General features: G+C 57.9%; 1 protein-coding gene across 1 annotated transcript; it reads left to right on the forward strand.

The window, feature by feature from the left end:
• Positions 1–1,074: 1,074 nt before the first annotated feature.
• LOC103921422 (protein FAM83G-like) lies at positions 1,075–18,736 on the forward strand. The gene is given in 6 exon segments (XM_009329392.1): positions 1,075–1,569; positions 8,355–8,522; positions 12,391–12,515; positions 13,318–14,305; positions 14,308–14,772; positions 18,317–18,736. Coding segments are annotated over 6 exon segments (2,661 nt in total).
• Positions 18,737–19,292: the final 556 nt, after the last annotated feature.

The raw sequence follows: 19,292 nt of genomic DNA on the forward strand, positions 1-19,292 counted from the left end.
AAAACCCCCTGGTGCAGCTTTGAACCGTTATGGCAGCTCCGGGACCCGCCTGGGCTCTGAGCTCCCACTCTAGCACAGGGGTCCTTGCGCTCGGCGCAGGAGGGGTTAACCATGAGGCAGAGCTGCTTTCCTGGAAAATATTGACTTACCAGCCGACACACCGAAGAGGGGGAGATTTCAGGGCAGAGACACCTTTTTTTTTTTTTTAAGACAAACACCCAAACCCCTCCCCAGCCGCCCACCGACCTCCCGCACCCCCAGGGTCCTGGGGGGCTCTGGGGCCGGGCGGAGGTGTGAGGACAGCATCAGCCGAAAGAGTTAATGTGCGGGCAGGGCCGGGAATGTGTGAAGGCAGCATGTGACTGCAGGTGGGGCAGGGCGGAGCCATGAATCACTCTTTTGCTTTTCCTCTTTTCACTTCTTGCTGTTACCTGTCCGGGCCCAGCGCTGCACGCTGGCAGGAGCCCGAAATAATCGACCTGCCAGCTAGGGCAATGCACGAGAGGCTGACGGAGACGTTCGCTGCCGCAAAACCCACCGGCTGACCCAGTTCTCCAGGAACGATAACCAGGGACGGCGTTTGGGCTGAGAAATCCTGCTTTTCTCTGCCCTCTATTAAGCCTTTTTGTTTGTTTTGTTTGTTTTCCGCTTTTTATTTTACCCGGTATTATCGTTGTCTTGAAAGGGCAGAGGATGAGAAGAGCGTGGACCCGGAGGTAGAGGACCTTCCCGACGGTGCACTTGCACCCGGGGCCGTCTCTGCCCCGTCGCACAGCCCCGGCCGTGGGAAGCTCCAGGTTTCCCTTGCCTGGAGCCCGCTCGCTGCGCAGAGCCAGGAGCAAACACGAAACCAAATCCTCCTCCCCGGCGGCGAAGAGCTCCGGCGTGGCAGGAGCCGGCGGAGAAGGGAACAGCACGGTTCCCTAGCTGCGCATTGAGCCGGGGAGGGCGAAGCAAAGCAAATAGTGTATTTAAAGACTGGGGAATAATTAATTCCTTATTTATTGTCGACATCAGGCGCTCGCTGGGCGTGCAGAGCTCCCTTCGGAGAGGGTACCGGCGTGCGTGGTCACCATGGCTTTCTCCCAGGTGCAGTGCCTGGACGACAGCCACGTCAACTGGAGGTCCAGTGAGTCCAAGCCCGAGTTCTTCTACAGCGAGGAGCAACGCCTGGCCCTGGAGGCACTGGCCTCCCGTGGCCCCGACGCCTTCTATGAGGTCCTGAAGAAGGAGAACATCAGGGACTTTCTCTCCGAGCTGGAGCTAAAGAAGATCCTGGACACGTTGGAGGCGTATGACCCCGGCTCCGAGTACATCCCCCGCCACAGCAGCAGCGCGGGGGAGAGCGAAGGCGATCACAACAGCCAAGGGGATGAGCAGGATGTGGCCCCTTCCCTGGAGTACTGGCCCCAGAGGTCCGACCGCTCCATCCCCCAGCTGGACCTCGGCTGGCCCGAGACCGTCGCCTACCGCGGGGTCACCCGCGCCACCGTCTACATGCAGCCACCCATTGAGGGGCAAGTGCACATCAAGGAGGTGGTGCGGAAGATGATCTGCCAGGCTCAGAAGGTGAGGTGCGCCGCGGGGACGGGGCAGGATTTGCCCCGGGCTGTTCTGCCGAGGGTAGATCCTCAAGTCCCGCTCAGTCAGGTAATCCCCATCCTGCGGGGAACTCTGCCCAAGCAAAGGCATCGGGGTCAAGCGTCGGGGTTTTTCCGTGTTCATTCAGTGTAATCAATATTTGGGGATCAGATTTTGCTGAAGATGCTGTTAGCCTGGTCCAACACTACCTGGGAGCAACGCGACCCTTCCCATGATCCGTACGGCAGCATCGTTAATCCCGGCGTCCCTACGGGGCTGTGGGGAAAACCGCCAGGGAGAAAAATGGGTTGAGCTGCTTCCCAGCTGCGAGCCCTCAGTCCCAGGCAGCCCGCGATCGTTATTCCCAGAGCCCTGTGTGACTGCATGTGGCAACACGCAGGAACCGGAGGAGCCAAACTCAGCCCTGGGGCAAAGCAGACGAAGCCGCTGGTCTGGCGCTGACGTATATGAGGGTCAAGCTTGGCCTGAGATTGCCACGATGCTCCAAGCTGGCCTCATCCTGGCTTTAAGAGGAAAACGATGAGCTGATGTGCAGGGCGAGGCTGGGGAGATGCCAAGGGGTAGCACAGCTAACGGCAGCTCACCCTCTTTGGGGTTGGGATTTTGGTTGAGACTTGTCCTCCCTGTGGCGTCAAACCGAGGAGCAGGGAGTTGGGGCGGATGAGCGATGGTGTCATGGGCAGGAGGACCAGGGAAGGAGGGAGATGATGGTGTGTGTTGAAGGCCAGTGGTGGTGGGCAGAGGTTGCTGGTATTTCCCAGTGACCCAGTTCCAGCTGGGAAGTGCAGGAGGGGTCGGTACCTGCTGGTTTCGTGGTGCTGGTGGTTGAAGCCCTTTTAGCTCTGTGCGTCCGCTCCCTTGAGAAATCCAGCTCCGAGGGAGGAGCATCCCAACCCCAGGGATGCTCCAGCAGGAAAACAGGGAGACTCTGCCCAGGTGGCTGCGGAGCAGGGGGAGACAGGCTGGGATGCATCGGGTCCACCTGGCTCTGGGGACCCCCATGCTGGGACCAGGGACGGTGCTGGGGTTCACAGACCCTGGCAGGAGAGAGGGAAGCCTGGTGGCACGCAGCCATCAGAGCCTCTCCAGGACCAGAGGGCCGGGGCTCTGAGCACGAAGAGCCCCGGCTCAGGCAGGAAAACTGATCTCCCGATGCGTCCGAGCCAGCCGGCTCACAGGGCAGGCTGATGCGGGGGATCGGGACTGCCCTGCTGCAGACGGGAGCCGTCTCTGGCCACTGCCACCTTGCAAAAGTCGAGGTGACCTGTCCTTACCTGCGACGTTTTCCCCGCCAAAGGGCTTTGCAGTGAGGGCAAAGGGAAGGGAGGGCTGAGGTCCCATGGGATGGAGAATGGGGAGAACACCCTCACTACAAATAATGTCTCATCTTTGGGTCTTTCTGACTGTGCCTCACTCGGGCTTGCAGCTCCTGCCTGGCTTTGCCTACTCACCGCTTCCCGCCTACCCCCACACAAACGGTATCTCCTGAGTCATCCTACCACCCTCCTCCTGCTCAGCAGAGCCAGGAGGTTGAGTCAGGCAGCTGCCAGGCCCTGCTGCCTGCACCATCCCCACCTCTCCCTGGAGCCTCTCCAAGCCGCAGGGACCTGGAGGGTTGATGCTGCCCCGCTTGTCACAGGTACCTTGATGGCCCACGTGCAGGGCTGGGCTCTGCCTCCTGGTTCAGTTGGTGCCCGCTGGTGGGATGAGACGTGGTGACACCACTGGTGACACGCAGGAGCCTGCTTGGAGCCTGTGGCCCCCCAAGAAACGTAGAGATGGGCACAGTGCTTCAAACCTGCAGGCTGCAGGGCCTGGGGATGGCAGGAGTTACAGGGTCTGACAAGTGGGGTTCTTCCAGAGGTCTCCCACCCCATATACGAGGACCGCAGTTACTGCAGCTGAACCTGCTATCACGCAGCTGAGCCCAGGTGACCGCTGGTGTGGGTGCTCCTAAGCGTGGGGACACTGGGCTAGACCACCCTCCTCTGCACCCGGAGATTTCAGCCAAGGCTTAAGGTCTGCACGGCAGCTCAGAGGTGAAAGGGTTTGGCTGCGGAAGCCGAGAGCGGACAGAGGGACGGTCCGGCTGCCACTCCATCAGATGTCACGTAGGCTGGCCACGTGCCCTGTCCTTGGGCCACCCTGCGGAGATCCCTGCCGAATTGTCCCATCCCGCTGGGCAATGGCAGCGCTCTTTATCCGCCTGCGAAGGAGCACGGGCTTGGGAGAGTTTCAGTATTGCATCCCAGAGGACGACCCTTGCTCCAGCCGCTGTCAAAGATACTTGGTCCGAAATGCTCTCAGATGCCAAATACCAACCACCACGTGGGTTGCTGTCTCGTGGCCAGCAGAGCAAAGTTCACCCAACAGACAGCCTGGCCGAGGAAAGTTCAGAGCCGACATGAGCAATGCTGACGCTGGGTGGGCTCACGGCAGCTCAGAGCTGGGGCGAGGGAGCCAAGAGCTGAGATTTGAGGCCCCTTTGATGGTGCAGGTGAACCTACTTGCTTGCAGGAACAAGGCCAAGCGCTGCTGAGTTTCAGAGCCTCTGCTTTGCTCTGCAGAGAGGCAAACCCAGGCGAGCTGGAGCATGGGATGCAAATGATTCCCTCCTCTTTCTGGGAATAAATGGGAGAGAAGAGAGGCAGGATCCTGTGGCCACGTCCCTGCTCTCCCAGCAAATCCCCATCTTTGTGGCCAACAAACGAGGCGGTCAGGGATGTGGTGCACCACTGGGCTTCACCCTGGAGACCTTCACCAGTTCCAGCTGTGACATGGCCATCTCTCCCTCGATGTGGATCCCCTCAGGCTGCAAAGCTTACAGGATGAGTAGGGAGGAAGATCACCCTCCTCTCTTCTTCTCTAGATTTTGGCTCTATCTGACCAGAAACCAGAGCAGGCTGAAAACACTGACCTTGGCCGAAAGCCACCAGAGCCAGCAGTGAGTCTGTCCTCCTCTCTGCATTTGAGGTTCCAAGTTGGGATTGTGGTGATATAATTACCCTGAGCAACTTCCAGCAAAGGTTGGGAGGCCCTATAAATTACTGTTTACAAAACCTTCTGCCATTCCTGGATGAAAGGGTCGACAGGGGGGAGCAATTGTTAATGTTACTTGTCCCACCTCTCCCTCATCCCAACACGCTTCCTCTAATTGTGCCCTTGGTGCCTGCCTAATTTATTAAATGCCCACGTGGTGTGCCCCAAAAGTCATTATCTGATGATTCAGAGTGAGCTAATAAAGAGCTGTAATTTCCTCTATAAAACATGATCCTGCAGTTTATGTGCTCATCAAAGCCGTTCAGAAGGATCCCAGCATCATTTGCCCAGTGTCCAAGGGGATACGATGCTCGCCACTCCTCGGGGTGTTGGGACCCGGCACCCGCACATCTGCTGCATCCAATGGATCCTGGAAGCTCCTGGGATCCTGGGAAGAAAAGCATCACCCGCTTGGGCGCTGGGAGCATCTGGCTGTAGATTTGGGGCTGGTCTTCTCCGCACCCTCCAGGTGAATGGCAAAGGGATGGCAAAGCTTCCTGGCATGACGCAGCAGCAAAGGGGCTTTGGGAAGAGGTGCGGCTCTCCTGCTGCCGGGGACCTCCCCGGCACCGAGCACGTGGGGCACTGAGCGCTGCCCTGGTAGAGGTGACGGGGACAAGGGTGCCAAGCTCAGTCCCCGCAGCAGGACGGCACGGCTTGCTCCAGAAACTCTCATTCCCCAGGCTGAGAAGCAAATAGCACACAGGATTTCACTTCTCCGGAGCAGACAGACCCTCCATTCTTTGCAGATTAAACCCTGTACCTGGGTTTGGCATAGACCCAACCAGTCCCAGCCAAGGTTCAAGCGCGGGCAGCCCAGCAGCAGATTTCGCCCCTGCGGTCCCTGGACAGTCACTGTATTGGGAGCGCTGCCAGTGCCGTCCTCACCCTCTGGGCCCATTTCGTGCCAGGGCAGCCTGTTGGCACGCTGGCGTGAGATCCCGGTGACAAACCAAGTCCAAGCCTGTCCTGCAGGCAAGACGCGGCGGGGAGGGAAGCCGAAGCGCTGAGCGGCGACAGGATGCACCAGCCGAGCAGGAGGAATCGGGCTGAAAACGGGGACAAGCGGGTGAGAGGAGGGCTGCCTCCCCGCCGCCCGAACCAGCTGCCCTGGGCAACCGCCTGCATCGCGCTGCCTGCTCGCCATCTCCACGTGAGCGGTGCTTGGGATGGGGGATGTCACCGTGCCCCGCTCACGTCCCTGCAAAGCACCTTCCTGTCTTCAGAGCCATAGCAGCGAGCCAAGGTCTTGGGAATGCTGGGGCCGCAGTGGAAGAATGCCCTTTTTCTCCCAAAATGAAGGCCAATACTATTCTCATCCCCATTTCATAAGCCCTCAACTTCTCCCGGAGGAAATGCAGCGTGCAGGCAAAGTGACATGACCGTGGCCACAGGGAGCATCGGTGTCAGAGACAGGAGCAAAGCATCTGCCACCAAACCCACCTCCTCGAGCCAGGGAGACGCCGTCCCACCTCGGGTGTCCCTCGCCCGGGACGCACAGCAGACAGCACAGCTCCTCCCCAATTACTTGCTGTAAATGGAAAAGCCAAGCCCTGAGCTTTAAGAGCAGCTTTGAACCTCTCCCACTTTACATCATCGCTGAGACGAGCGCAGCCCTCACTGGGCAGCCCATGCAAAGTGGGCACCCGCTTTTCTGCCTCAGTTTCCCCACCAGCACAACAAGGACGTGCGAAACACATGCACGGGTGCACGAGGGAGTGAGGATTTATCCTTTCACGGCAAAGCCTGTTGAGAGGCTCTCGGGTGAGGATAAACGGGAATTCAGTTACAATCGAGTGGCAGAGCCGTAACGTCCCCCCTCACTCAGCTCACCGGCACCTCTCGAAACACACATGCGTGGCTGCGATTGGAGAGGTCGGGGCGGCATCGGAGGCAGCGTGGGCTGGGGCTCCCCACACGGCCTTGCTCCTCACCCCATCGCCTGCAGAAAAGGAAGGGAAGAGCCGGCAGTGTCATAAAGCACGATCATCCTCTTAATTAGAGCTCTCCACCTCCTGTGGCACAAAATTAATTAAAAGGCAGCTTGGTGCTTTGAGAGCCCTGGACTGGACGTGCCTGAGTGTACAAGCCCCCAGCACCATCCTGATCTCTTCCCTCTCAAGGGAGGAGCATCCCAGGGTCTCCCTGTGTCACCCCAGAGGGTGCACCCTCCCATGCCGGTGTAATCCCTGGCTCGGCCACATGCTGCAGCCAGTGGAGCCCTCCTGGAAGGGCAAAGAGCTGAGAGGTGCAGGGGCTCGGAGCCATCACCCATCTCCCCCCAGCCCAGGGCACCTTCCAAAACAGCTGCAGAGATGGGGGCACCGATGGGTGTCCGAGCATGGGACGACAACGCGTGAGTACCCTGATGACGAGCCGTTTTCCTGCATGGCTGTCACCACCCCGTGCGGGATGAGGGCAGGCAGACGTGGCTGCGGGTCTGCGCTGCCCTGTTGCTACCCCGGGGGTTGTATTAAGATGCTCGGCTGGGCTGCAGGCAGCTGCTTCCAGCCGCTTTGCCTGCACATGTCTCGTGCTGCACCGTTGCTGCTCCCCGCTGTGTCATGGGTGATGCCATCTCCAGGAAGGCAAAATCTATGGGCGTGGAATGAACTTTGGTGCTTAGGAAGCTATCCCAGCAAAATCCCAGCACAGCTAGATGCGGGACTCCCCACGGCAGCAAACGCCCTGGGTACAAAGGCAGCTCCAGCGTGCAAAGAACGGTGACGCTGCCGTGTGCCAAACCCTACTGTCACTGCACGGGGCGGTGGCACCGTCGTCCCGGCTCTGCTCCGCTTTTGTACAGCCTGGGAGGAAGGAGGGATGCTCGCAGGGGGGTTGCGCAGCAGAAGCAGCACCCCGAGCACCCGGAGGGCTCCCAGCCACGCAAGGGCCAGCCAGCGAGACCAAGAGAGACATCAGCAGCGCCGGTGACAGAAACGCCACCCGCCCCTGGTGCTCTGCTCTGGCCTCACGGTGGAGAGCTGACCTTGAACCCAACCACATCACTGCTAGCAGCAGCCTGGACTTGGAACAGCAGCCGGTCGCAGGCGCTGGGAGCTGCAAACTCCCGGCTGCTTTCAAGCAACCTCATCAGCTCACACCCAGGCCTATTTTTTAAAAGATATTAAAAGTCATTGCAGCTCCTGAATGCGCCTCAGGGGTGTCCAGAGACTTTCTACCAAGCTTAGAGTCACTTTTAGCTATTTTTTATACTGTTTCCCTCAACACAAGCATGCACGAGATCCCCAGAGACAGCGGGTGGGACTCCACCCCATGCAACGTGCCCTCGGACAGACAGACACATCGTTGTGTCACAGGTTTCCCCTTCTGGTTCTCCCCGCGATGGGGCCGATAGCAAAGGGACGCCAAACTTCTCAGCCAGGAACTGGACTTGTTTGAAATTTGTGATGTTTGTTAAAGGCAAGAAAGTTCGATTCACCCTCAGAAATCAATTTTTCACAAGTATATTATGCTACAGGCCACCACCGGAGATCAAACCTCCCGTAGTGACAGCAGAAGAATGGGACCGAGGGCTCCTGCTTGCCGCCCTCGGGCTGGCTGGAGCCGGCGGAGCCTGGGCTCCCCCACACCTAATCCCAACCTCCTAGAGAGAGAGCACGTTGCTTCGGCTCTCGCCCAAGCACCAGCTACATCTTGGGGTTGTCACCCGGCCGGGCTACCCAGGCTCATCCCTCTTCTCCCCTCTCCAGGTCATCGCGGTGGTCATGGACATGTTCACCGATGTAGACATCTTCAAGGACCTCCTGGACGCGGGCTTCAAGAGGAAAGTGGGAGTCTACATCATTTTGGATGAGACCAACGTGAAGCACTTCCTTCAAATGTGCGAGCGAGCCCAGATGCACGCGGGACACCTGAAGGTAAGGATGGCCTGAAGGGTCTGGGGCCGGGTGGCCTCCTCCAACGCAGGGAGATAATCAGAGCTATCAGCCCTGCTCCCTCCTGGCTTGGGGGGATCACAACCCCCAAGCTTTGGGCAGCGCTAGGTGAGTTTAGTCCGTTCTTCCTGTAGCCAAAGCTGAAGGTGATGCCCAAATCCAGGAGCAGGAGGATGGAGGAGAACGGATGAGAGATGGGGACACGGGTTCCCACCCAGCAAAGCTGGATGCAGAAAGCCCAGGGGGCTGCTGGTAGCCAGCCAGAGCTGGCTTTGGGGTGTTCAGGGAGCTGCAGCCCCACGAGAGTGGGTACGACTCAAGCAGGGCACTGCAAAGCCCCGGGCAAACCTACGTGCTCGGTTCCTCCCGGTGAACAAGTCAGCAAGAGAGAAGGCGTGAGAGGAAGGATCCTCTGCCAGCGTTGGATCCCTGCTGTCGCCAGCCCCATGCCTGCTCCTGCCCCAGGGGCAGGACCGGCAGGAGCAACCCCCAGCCAGTTCTCTCGCTTTCGGCCTTTCCCACAAGTCAGAGGCTGGAATTAAAAAACTTGATTTTCCCCTTTTCTGGAGCCTCTGCCCCAGCAACGGGGCCGGGAGCGGAGCAGGGAGGCACCCACGCTGCCCGCGGCCTTGGGAGCTGCCAAGGATGCCCTCACCACTCTCGCCCGCGCCGGGCAGCTGTGACGCCGGCCCCGGCTGGCAGCACACCAGCGGGACAGATCTGCCTGCACATGCCACGTTCACCCAGGCCCCGAGGTGCTGGCAGCTGCGCATGACGTTGCTCCGGTGCACGAATCCTGGCTGAAACGAGGGAAGGTAAAGCAGCGCAGGGGGTGCCTGGCAGCGCAGGGGCTCGGTCCCCAGCCCAAAGCGCCCCAAACCCCTTATACATCCCTGTGCGTGCAGGGGGTGCAGAGAAAATCACCTTGCACGGTGCTCATGCAAAGGTGGAGGAAGACAAAGGGGCAGAGGAGAGGGCGGGGGGTTATATCAGCCCCAAGAGCGGCAGCGGGAGCAGCCCCAGCCACAGGAGAGAGTCCCGGGCTCTTCGCTGGGTACAACGCTCCCCATCACCAGCGTCGGATGCAAACACGCCGGAGCGGCCCGGCAGTTTCACCTTGGGGCTTGCAGACACCCTTCTCCTGGCTGTACTTCATCCGCCGGCTGCAAGTTGCTCAGCCTCGCCTGTTGCTTGGCAGAAGGGCGATGTCTCTGTGCCTGACGTCACCCAGCCATGCGTGCTGGCTGCCAAATGGCCGGCGGGGAGGCCTATGCCCAGGCAAGCTCGCCAAATTTGCTTATGGTGAGGGCGAACCCCCAACTGAGCAGGAACACGTAGGAGCCACGACACCCTCACGCTGGGCTGGAGCAGGGCCGGGATGCAGAGAGGGGGGCTCGGGGACCCCCACCCCAGGGAGCCGCGAGCCCGAGCCTCACGCCTTCCCCGCCCGCCAGCCCTGCTTAATTGCTGCTCACAACAATTAAAGCAGACTCAGCTGAGCTTTTACCCACATCCAAACTCCTCGGAGAGTCTGGTATCCTGCAGACTGCTGCTGCTCCGAGACCAGAAAAGCCAGAGCTGACGCACGCCGGTGTTTTAATGCATTAGCAACCTGGTGGCAGGACTGGAAAAGCAGGAGAACATCTGCAGAGCTCGGCAAATGTCTAGAAGTTGGGATTTGCCACATATTGCAGCCAATTTGCTGGCACGGGATGCAGCAGGGCAGGAGGCTGTGAGGAAACTAGGGCAGTGTCTGGGAGCTGCTTCATAAGCCAGGAGATGCTAACGAAATGTATGTCGTTATCTCGGTGCCTTCCACGCTTCGCAATTAGCAAGCCAGCTTGGGCAAGGCAGTCACTTCGTTGAGCAATGGCGAGTGCCTGGGGAGTGATTCACCCCGTCCCGGGCTCGGCAGTTGGCCATCGCGCTGGGCGCTCGCTTGCTGCGCGCTTGTCTTGAGAGAGGTTGAATAAACAGATCTTACTTAACAGCAGCAGCACGCCAGGAGCGAGGAGCAAGGGAAAGGTAACCGGCACCTTGCTTCTGGGGAGCTTTGTTCCCCTGGGCGTTACCTGAGAAAAAACCCATGGCTGCTTTGTGCAAAGGTTCGGGTCCGAGCGGGAGAGACCTACGCCCTGGGAGAGCCGCGAGCTGGGGACGCCCAGGCTGGCGATGGGCAGAGGGCTCAGCCTTGGGTGCAAGCGTCACCCAAGCAGCCGGCCGGTGTGTACCCCGGGCTGCTCTCTCGGCAGCCCCATGTGTAGGGACAACACAGGACAGGGACCAGGAATTGCCACCCCAACCTGCTTGCCAGCCAGCCCCCAGCACCCCTAGTTCTGCCCGCCGCCGCACGCTGGGGTGCTCAGCACCGGTTTCCCCCCAGCCACACCGGGCAAAAAGGCAAACGCTAGAAAAAAAATATCAAACGCACCAAAAAAAACCCCCAAAATTCTCTACTCAGTGCGTAAAACTTCCCTGGAAACCCGGTCAGGAAAAGGCTTTGCTTTTGCATCATGCTAAAAACAGCGTTGAATCACCGTCCCTCCTGCCAGGCATGCGAGAGCGGGGACCAGCGGTGCCTGAGCTCAGCTCGCTCCCAGGCTTAGGGCTGTGCTGGGTGGTCTACGGGGAGAGAGAAGACCCCAGGGAAGCAGATGAGGAAGGCTGGAGGTGGGGAGGACAAATACCTTTGGTGCCTTTTTTTTTTTTTCCTTCCTTTTTTTAAAGCTTTAAAAAAAAAACCAACAACAACAAAAAAAACGAACCATGGAGGGCATGACCTAGTGACGACACGGTGCCTTTAGCAATGGCATTACCAACATCCCAGCAGGAACAGGAGGAATGCAGGTGCTTTCATAAGAAAATATTTTCTCCCCACCCAAGGGAGACCATTTGCAGTGAAAGATGCTATCTGCTCAGCTGCAAAAATGTGCTGGTGCCCTCCAGAGAAAAGCATGAACCAGACTGAAGATAAAAACCATTTCTTCAGAGCCGGGGCTGCCCCTCTGCGCCCGGGCTCCCTGGCGGGGGGACGCTCCGCTCCCTGGCCACCTCCGCAGGGACACGCTGTGGGATGTGCCGTTTTGGCCCATGTCCCCACGTTTCATTTCCCGAGGGTGAAAAGATGTTGCCCCACTGTTGTGTCGTGTGTCCCCCCCCCCTTAAAAACAGGGCTAGGTGCTCAGATTTAGGATCACAGCAAGGGGGAAACCTGGTGGAAGACAAGCCCGCTGCCATCAGGTCCACGTGCACTGTCCCGGGGTCACCACCTCCCCTTAAAAACCCTTCCTTGTACATCTCCTGCTGGGGAGGAAGTGAAGAATCATCTCTCCCATGGTAGCATTTTGCGTAGATTGCAGGAGATGGAGAGTGCTTGGCAGCAATATCACACGCTGCTCACCCACAGACGCAGGCAGCACTGAGTTCAAGAAAATCATAGAATACCAGGTTGGAAGGGACCTCAAGGATCATCTGGTCCAACCTTTCTTGGCAAAAGCACGGTCTAGACAAGATGGCCCAGCACCCTGTCCAGCTGAATCTTAGAAGTGTCCAAAGTTGGGGAATCCACCACTTCCCTGGGGAGATTATTCCAATAAGAGGTAGAAAACACTGCCTGACACATGGGCAAAGCAGGAAATTCTTGAAGCCGAGTCCATGGTTGGCTGTGTGGCCCAGGGCAAGTTATTTTATCTTCCCATCACCGTGGCCACCTCTGAGCTGGCCATGAAGAACATTTCCCACTCCTTGGAGGGGCTGTAGAGCATCTGCAGGGGCATCAATGGGAGGGGGTGAATGATGCTCTGAAGACCAGCCCTTTGCTCCTGCTCATGCTCACGCCTTTGCTTTGCAGAACCTGCGAATCCGGAGCACGGGGGGGACAGAGTTTTTCACACGCTCGGCCACTAAGTTCAAAGGGGCTTTGGCCCAGAAGTTCATGTTTGTGGATGGGGACCGGGCCATGTGTGGATCCTACAGGTAATCAGTGGTATCTCCTCTTGCCCACCCCATAGAGGTGTTGGTCAAAGGACCGACGTGGACCAGCGCGGTCCAAGTCCTGGTCCCTGCTCGGCCTTGGCCCCAGGACCCCGTCCCAGACTCACTCCCCCCGGGAGATGATTTTGCAAGGCCAGCCTGAGGTTTGGAGTGGGACCCAAGGGGCCCCCACCACCCCACAGCCAGGACTAGGACACCTCTCCTTCTCGGAGGTGGTGGGATACGCCATGTGCTTCTGCCAGTGGACGTGACGAGCACAAGGAAGGACAAAAGCACCGAAGCACAGCCAGTCCTAGCTCTCACACTGACCTCAGCTTTTCCAGTTAAACATTTCCTACCCAAAGTCTATTCCAATTTGCACAAGTGAAAACTTGCTTTGGTAGAAACAGCTCAGTCTCAATAAGCTTTTCAGCTCTAAAAGACAAGTTTCATAAACATGGAACTGAAACGTTTCCTACTTTCTGGCCACAACAACAAACATATCCATTTATGAGTCACTTTTCTTAACCAACCCAAATTGAGAAAGGAAAAGTGACTAACGCTAAAGTGAAAAACTAACTGGCCCACAGCAAATACCTTTTGTTTTCACTCCAAGTTCCAGTGTGCTCAAGACTTCAACCCTTCATTCCAATTTGGGATGAGAGCTTTTTCTTCGATCTTAATGTTCACAGCAAGATCATGTCCCTGCTAACACCATCAAACCCCCGGGGAAAGCCAGGGCTGGGGAGAGGCGTGTTATTTACTAGCGAGCACTCAGACAGTTTCCAATGCATTTCTGTTCCAGCTTCACCTGGTCTGCGGCGAGGACGGACCGAAACGTCATCACGGTCCTCTCAGGCCAAGTAGTGGAGGCGTTTGACAAGCAGTTCCAGGAGCTCTACCTCATGTCCAAGGGGGTGAGCCTCAAGTCCATCTCCATGGGCAAAGAGCCCGAACCTGAGCCCGTAACGCTGCCCTCCGTCGTGCCAGTGACCCCCGCCAACGCCGTGGTGAAGAAGCTGATAAACCCTAAATACGCCTTGGTGAAGGCCAAGAGCGCTGACCAGATCAGCAAGACTTCCTCCGAGAACCAGGACAAGAACCAGAAGACAGACAACAAAGGCAAAGCCCTGCCAGAGGGCCAGGCGGGCGACAGGCACGGTGACATGGCAGACCTCTCCCTCCTCGTCCACCCCGGCCTCCTGAATCTGGAGAAAGCCAACATGTTTGACTATCTGCCCACCTGGGTCGAGCCCGACCCCGAGCCTGGGAGCGAAGTCTTGGGTTACATCAACATTATTGACCCCAAGATAAAGAACGTGAAGCTCTCACAGATGAACCGCATCAAAGTCTGCGACATCTCCCAGGCCAGTGCCCAGCACCGGCAGATGCTGAAGAACAGGGAGATGGACACCAAGAAAAACCCAGACCAAGAGCCGCCTCTGGTGTCCCCCTGCCAAAGACAGGCCCCACAGACCCCCATGGAAGCTCCTGCAGCCCCCGCTACCAGCCCCATCGAAGGCGCCAGCTGGACAACGAAGCAAGCAGGAACATTTGCCGCTTCACCGTTGGGCCACCACTTGAAGCCGCCGGAGGAGACATTGGAGAACATCATGCCCCCGGTTCCAAAGCCAAGGACCGTCCCCGTTGGTGTCCTTGTTACCAAAGTCATTACGCCCAGTGACAGTGGCACTGCCCCAGAGGGTGACACAAAACCACCGTCAGCTGACCAGGCGGGTGTGAAGCAGGAACCAGAGGAGAACCCCAACAGAGCTTCAATGGAGACCTGCAGCCCTCCCCCCCCCAGCCAGACTGGCCAGTGGCAGGGCCACAGGAGGACAGAGGGCCTCCCTGTGCCCACAACGGGCTGGGAGAAGAGGAGGAGGAGGAGGAAGAGGAGTACATCACTCTCAGTGACCAGGAGAGCTACTCCAGCAGCTCTGCTGACCACAGCTACCACCGCTCCAATGCCTCCTCCATCTCAGACGAGTACTTCGAGGTGAGGGATCGCTACGGGCCGCTCCGGCGAACCAACTCGGACGTCACCCACAACGGGGAGATTCCTCCCACGCAGAGGAAGCTCAGTGACCCTCACATCAGCCGGGGCACCTTCCTCAGCCCCCTGGGGAGCCTCCCATCCCTGAAGCATGTCCGTATGGAGGACGTGACAAAGAGGAGGAGCAACGCCGTGGAGATTAGGTGTGTGCTGCCCCGCACCATCCTGGATGGCAACAGCTCCTACCCCAGCAGTGCCGCGCAGGTAGGACTTTTTGCTATAACCTTCCCTATGTTTCTCCACCCTACAAAGGTTGCAAACCTGGAGGTGACCCAGCCAGCTCAGCCAAGGCGTGGTATCATCCCTAGCTTTGGTGTCGCGTCCTACATGCTGAGATCAGACTTCCCATATGGGAGAGTAACGCCCTACACGCAGTGATGGTAGGAGTCACCCAAGAGGTGCTCTTGGTCGGGAAGGCGGAGGCCATGCCACAGCTCTTGGTGTCTGGGAGTGCAATGGGAATGGCTGGTAAAGGGGAGGTTTTGGGGAATTAATTATCCCATAGCATCGGGCTGTGGGATGGAGCCCAGCGGCTCCGGGCACAGCCATCCATCCCAGAGCCCACCAGCAGTGGCATCATGCTCAGCCAGAAACAGACTGTGTAGGCAGGCGTGTCCTTCTCAGGCTTGCTTTCTAGCTCCTTGCAAAGGTGATTAGCATCAAAGTGAAAGCACTCGGACACATAATTAGGCAGAGCAAGACAGCGGAGAAACAGGGACGGCAACCTCTGTGGGCAAGTGTTGCAGTCAGCAGCTTCGTGGCTGACCCACGAGTGATGCCAGACCTTGTCACCCCACGAGGTGCACACCAGCATCCCCGCTGCGGCAGGAGCATCACCCCACCCAGGCGGGGGGATCGCAGGGTCAATCCCCTATTTCCACCCAAGCGCTGCAGCCTCTTGCACTACTACCAAGCATTTTGGTTTCTCAAGGCTCCCCACCCAGTTTTCGGGGCATTCAAACCCCCAGGGCTAAATCAGCAGCTGAAATCACTGAAACCACCTGAAGTTATCTCAGCTGAGCATCTAATTTGTGTTTATAGGGAATTAAATTTGCTAGCCCAGAGTCCACTCGCTTCTCCCTTCCCAGCCAGTGACACGGAGCTCAGAGCAGGGCTTTACTCCTCGCACATCAAATATCCCCTCGCGCCCTGCGGAGCCGTGCAGGGCGAGGAGCACCGAGCCCTTCGATGCTCTGTGACCCAGGTCTCGGGTGTCACCGTGCTCAGAGTGGCCAGGTATGTTGGTGTTCCTGCAATAACTTGTTCTGGCCCTTTGATGAAAGCTGGATAATTGACATGCCATCAGGGTTAGGAAAGCCAGCACTCAGCTGATGGAAACATGCAGAGAATAGTTTCTCCCATGTGTAAAAATAATAAACCAAAGCAATCCTTGATTAACTCTCTAGAAACCTCAAATCCGACAGGAATCACCATCAACTCCCACCAAACATTTTTATTCTGGGTCCACATTTCTCATGTGCTGGCCCGTAGCCCGGTGCAGCCCAAAATGCAGGCAGAGGCTCGCTCAGGGCAAACATTAAGAACACAGCACCCAAGTTGTCCCTGGAGCATTGCCTTGCCTAAATACATGCAACCCCGCTCGCACCCAGCTGCACGGCTAATAGAGGACAGTAGCGTTGGCTGATGCACAGCAGGCACAAGGAGATCGCCGGGGACACTCAGGTCCTCTCCTGTCCCTCTCCCTCCTGCAGAACCCCCAGGTCTGTGCAGAGCAGAGGTTTCCAGACAAGCCCCCCTCCCATTCATCACCTAGCGACAGGCAAAATACCCATCCTGCCAGCTCCGCGTCCGCATGGCGGGGCCCTTACCTGGGTACAGGACCCTGCTGATCATCCCCGGCATGATGATAACGAACAAGGGCAGCATCTTCAGGTAGCTGGCCAAGATGGAGCCTGCCTTGGCGTGACTCAGGCTCTTGGCAGAGAGCGACCGCTGGACGATGACCTGCGGGAGAGCCAGGCTGGATGGCTGAGCAGCCCCCAACACCTCCTAGTCCACATCAGCCTCCTCCTTGCCAAACTGCATCCCAAGCATCCCCAAACGCTGGAGCCATCGGGCATCGGGCCCAAACACAGCGTAGATGTGTACCCAACCCATGGGCTGGGTTTCTCTCCAGACCAGCAACGCGTTGGTGTTATGCCATAGCACCACAAAAGCCCAGTGCAACGACAACAGCGCGTCCTCCTGCCAGTATCCACCATTCCCCACCACCCCCCTCTCCCCTTTCGCCCCTTCTGTTCAATCTTCTCCCCAAAGAGTGCCCACAATGAAAGGGACACCAAGTCCAGCCTCCTCCAACCACAACTCCAACACTGCTCAAATCTCAAAGCTCTGGCCAAGCCATGTCCATCCACGATACAGCTAGCCCTTGGGCTTTGAGGCAATCTCTCTTAAATAGGCAACATCCATAGGAAATGCTGAGTTTAAAAGAGCCCAGACTCTCCCCAAGGGCTTACAGAGGAATGCTCAGCACCCTGCAGGATTTGGCTGCTCCAGAGCAAGCACTGGCTCATGCCGTGGTGGGCAGGAGGGACCAGGTGCCGGTTCCTGGGGTGGGTTGCTCGGGGAAGCTGTAGTTTAACTTCTGCCCACGAGCCAGAGCATGTCAGGAGCCGCAGGACCCACCACCTGGCTCAGTCACCACGTGCACCACATCAGGCACATGATGACCTTGAAGAGAAAGGAGTTAAATCACCCTTAGTCCTCCCCACCTGAAGGCATCTCAGACCTTAGCACTGATTTTAAGCAATATAGTTAAATCAGCCTAGCATTACTGCTTTAATGCAGCCCTCATGGTCAGAGCAGGAGGTGTCTGCCTGAGGACCGGAGAGGCCATTGGGCTTTTCGGACTAAATGACTGAACACCGAGACAATGCCAACAGCACGGCGGAGACGCCGTGCTGGCGGCACGGCGGGGGTCGCAGCAGAGGCAGGGCAGGTCGGTGCAGCCGGGGCTGCAGCCTCCCAGCCTCAGCTCGTCCTGCCCTCAACTAGATCCAATCTCGCCCAGGTACGTCTGCACGGGGTGCAATCACACCTCCAGATTGCGGCACAGACACACCCAAAGAGAAAGATAAATATCTGGTGACCGCAGCCATGCGTTAAGGCCTTACCCAGTCCAGAATTAAGATTAATGGTGCTCAGACCCGATCCAAATGCGTCTCTCAACCCAGCTAAGCGGAGCCACCCCCGCAATGGTGTTGCAGCTCACTGTTGTCTCCTGATCCCACCTCCTCTCCCAGCCCTCCATCCTTTCATCTAATCTTGGTAGCCACCTAATCCCGCCGGTTGGGTCTGGGTGACTGAATGCTCTTTGGGCCCGAAATGAGCACTGAGGTGGTTAAGACAGGTGTTCAGGCTGCTGCCGGAGAGAAGGCACTGAGATGCTGCTGGTGTCCTTGGTCCTGGATCTCCAGGCAGCAGTGACGTGGCTCGGGACAGCCTCCGGGCTGCCGGGGCTGCTTGGGAAGTGACTGCTGAGATGCTGCGATGCGCAGGACAGTGCGTTGCCAGAGCAAGAAATCAGAGGAGCGATGGTTAAGACTTGAGGCAGTTTTGAGCTGCCACCGATCTCAGAAGAATTTGGGCAAGGGAGTACACCAAGTGGCAGAGGGATTTGTCCATGAGGACCAAGTCCATGGCACAGACGTGAAGGGGTGTCCTTGCAGGGGAACAGCATCCTTACAACAGCAGTAGCTCATCTCTTTCTCTGCTCTTTAACAAACAGGGGACGCACATCTACCGCTACCGACCCAGGAACCTCGCAGGCAGAGAACAAGGCAAGGAGGTCTCCTGCTCCCCGGCGCATGAGAAACCCCCCGGGGCCACCAAATACAGAGGGGATGGAGCCAAACCCAAAAAGACCATTGCAGGCAGCCAGCCCTACTGGCAGAGCAAAGCCTTCAGCCCCAGCAAGCCCACGCAGCCTGGCCACCTCTCACCAAGCAACCCCAGAGCATCAAGCAAACGCTTAACCTCCCTGCCGGAAAGCCAGAAGACAACCGAGGAGATGAGGACACCCCTCGGCATCCCGCTCTCCAAACTGTCCCAGTCCAAGCACCTCAAGAACAGGGTTGCGGGAGCCCCGGGTGCTTCTATTGACTCCAAAAAGAAGCCCCCCGAGACCACCGGCCAGAAGGACCACTAGGCGCTGACGAAGGTGGACTTCCAGGGCGAGAGCGGTAGTAGAGCGTGCCTGGACCCCAGGCGACGCCGTGTTACATGGGGCAGGGGAATCTTGTTTACATTTACCTGGTCGGTGCACCAGTACCACGTGGCCATGACAGACAGCCCGAAAGTCATCCCGGTCCAGGGCAGATCTCCAGAGACTGGGTCTCGGAAGAGGTGCATTGCATCCGCTCTGGGCAGGTGGCAGGTAGTGTTGGGAACAATCTTGGACGGCACGGCTTTTAAATAGGCCTCTTCCAGGTTGGGGTAACCTCCGATCTCATTAAAAGCTGGAAAGCATCATTGGGGGAGGCTGGTTAGAGTCCAGCAGAACCCAGTGGCCTGTGAGATCAGCTGGCAAAACGCTCGCCAACTCCTTAATTCAGAAGTGCTGCCCAGAGAGGGAGGACTCGTTCGTGACCGTGTTTTCTTCTAGTTATTTAAGAGACTCTTCTATTGACATTTTGCACAGCAGGTCCCATTACAGTCTGCCCTCCCTTCGGAGGGTGACCCGTGTCCTGGGTCCTCCAGGGACC

This window comes from Pygoscelis adeliae, unplaced genomic scaffold (assembly GCF_000699105.1).
Source record: "Pygoscelis adeliae isolate BGI_AS28 unplaced genomic scaffold, ASM69910v1 Scaffold467, whole genome shotgun sequence".
Classification (NCBI taxonomy): Eukaryota; Metazoa; Chordata; class Aves; order Sphenisciformes; family Spheniscidae; genus Pygoscelis; species Pygoscelis adeliae.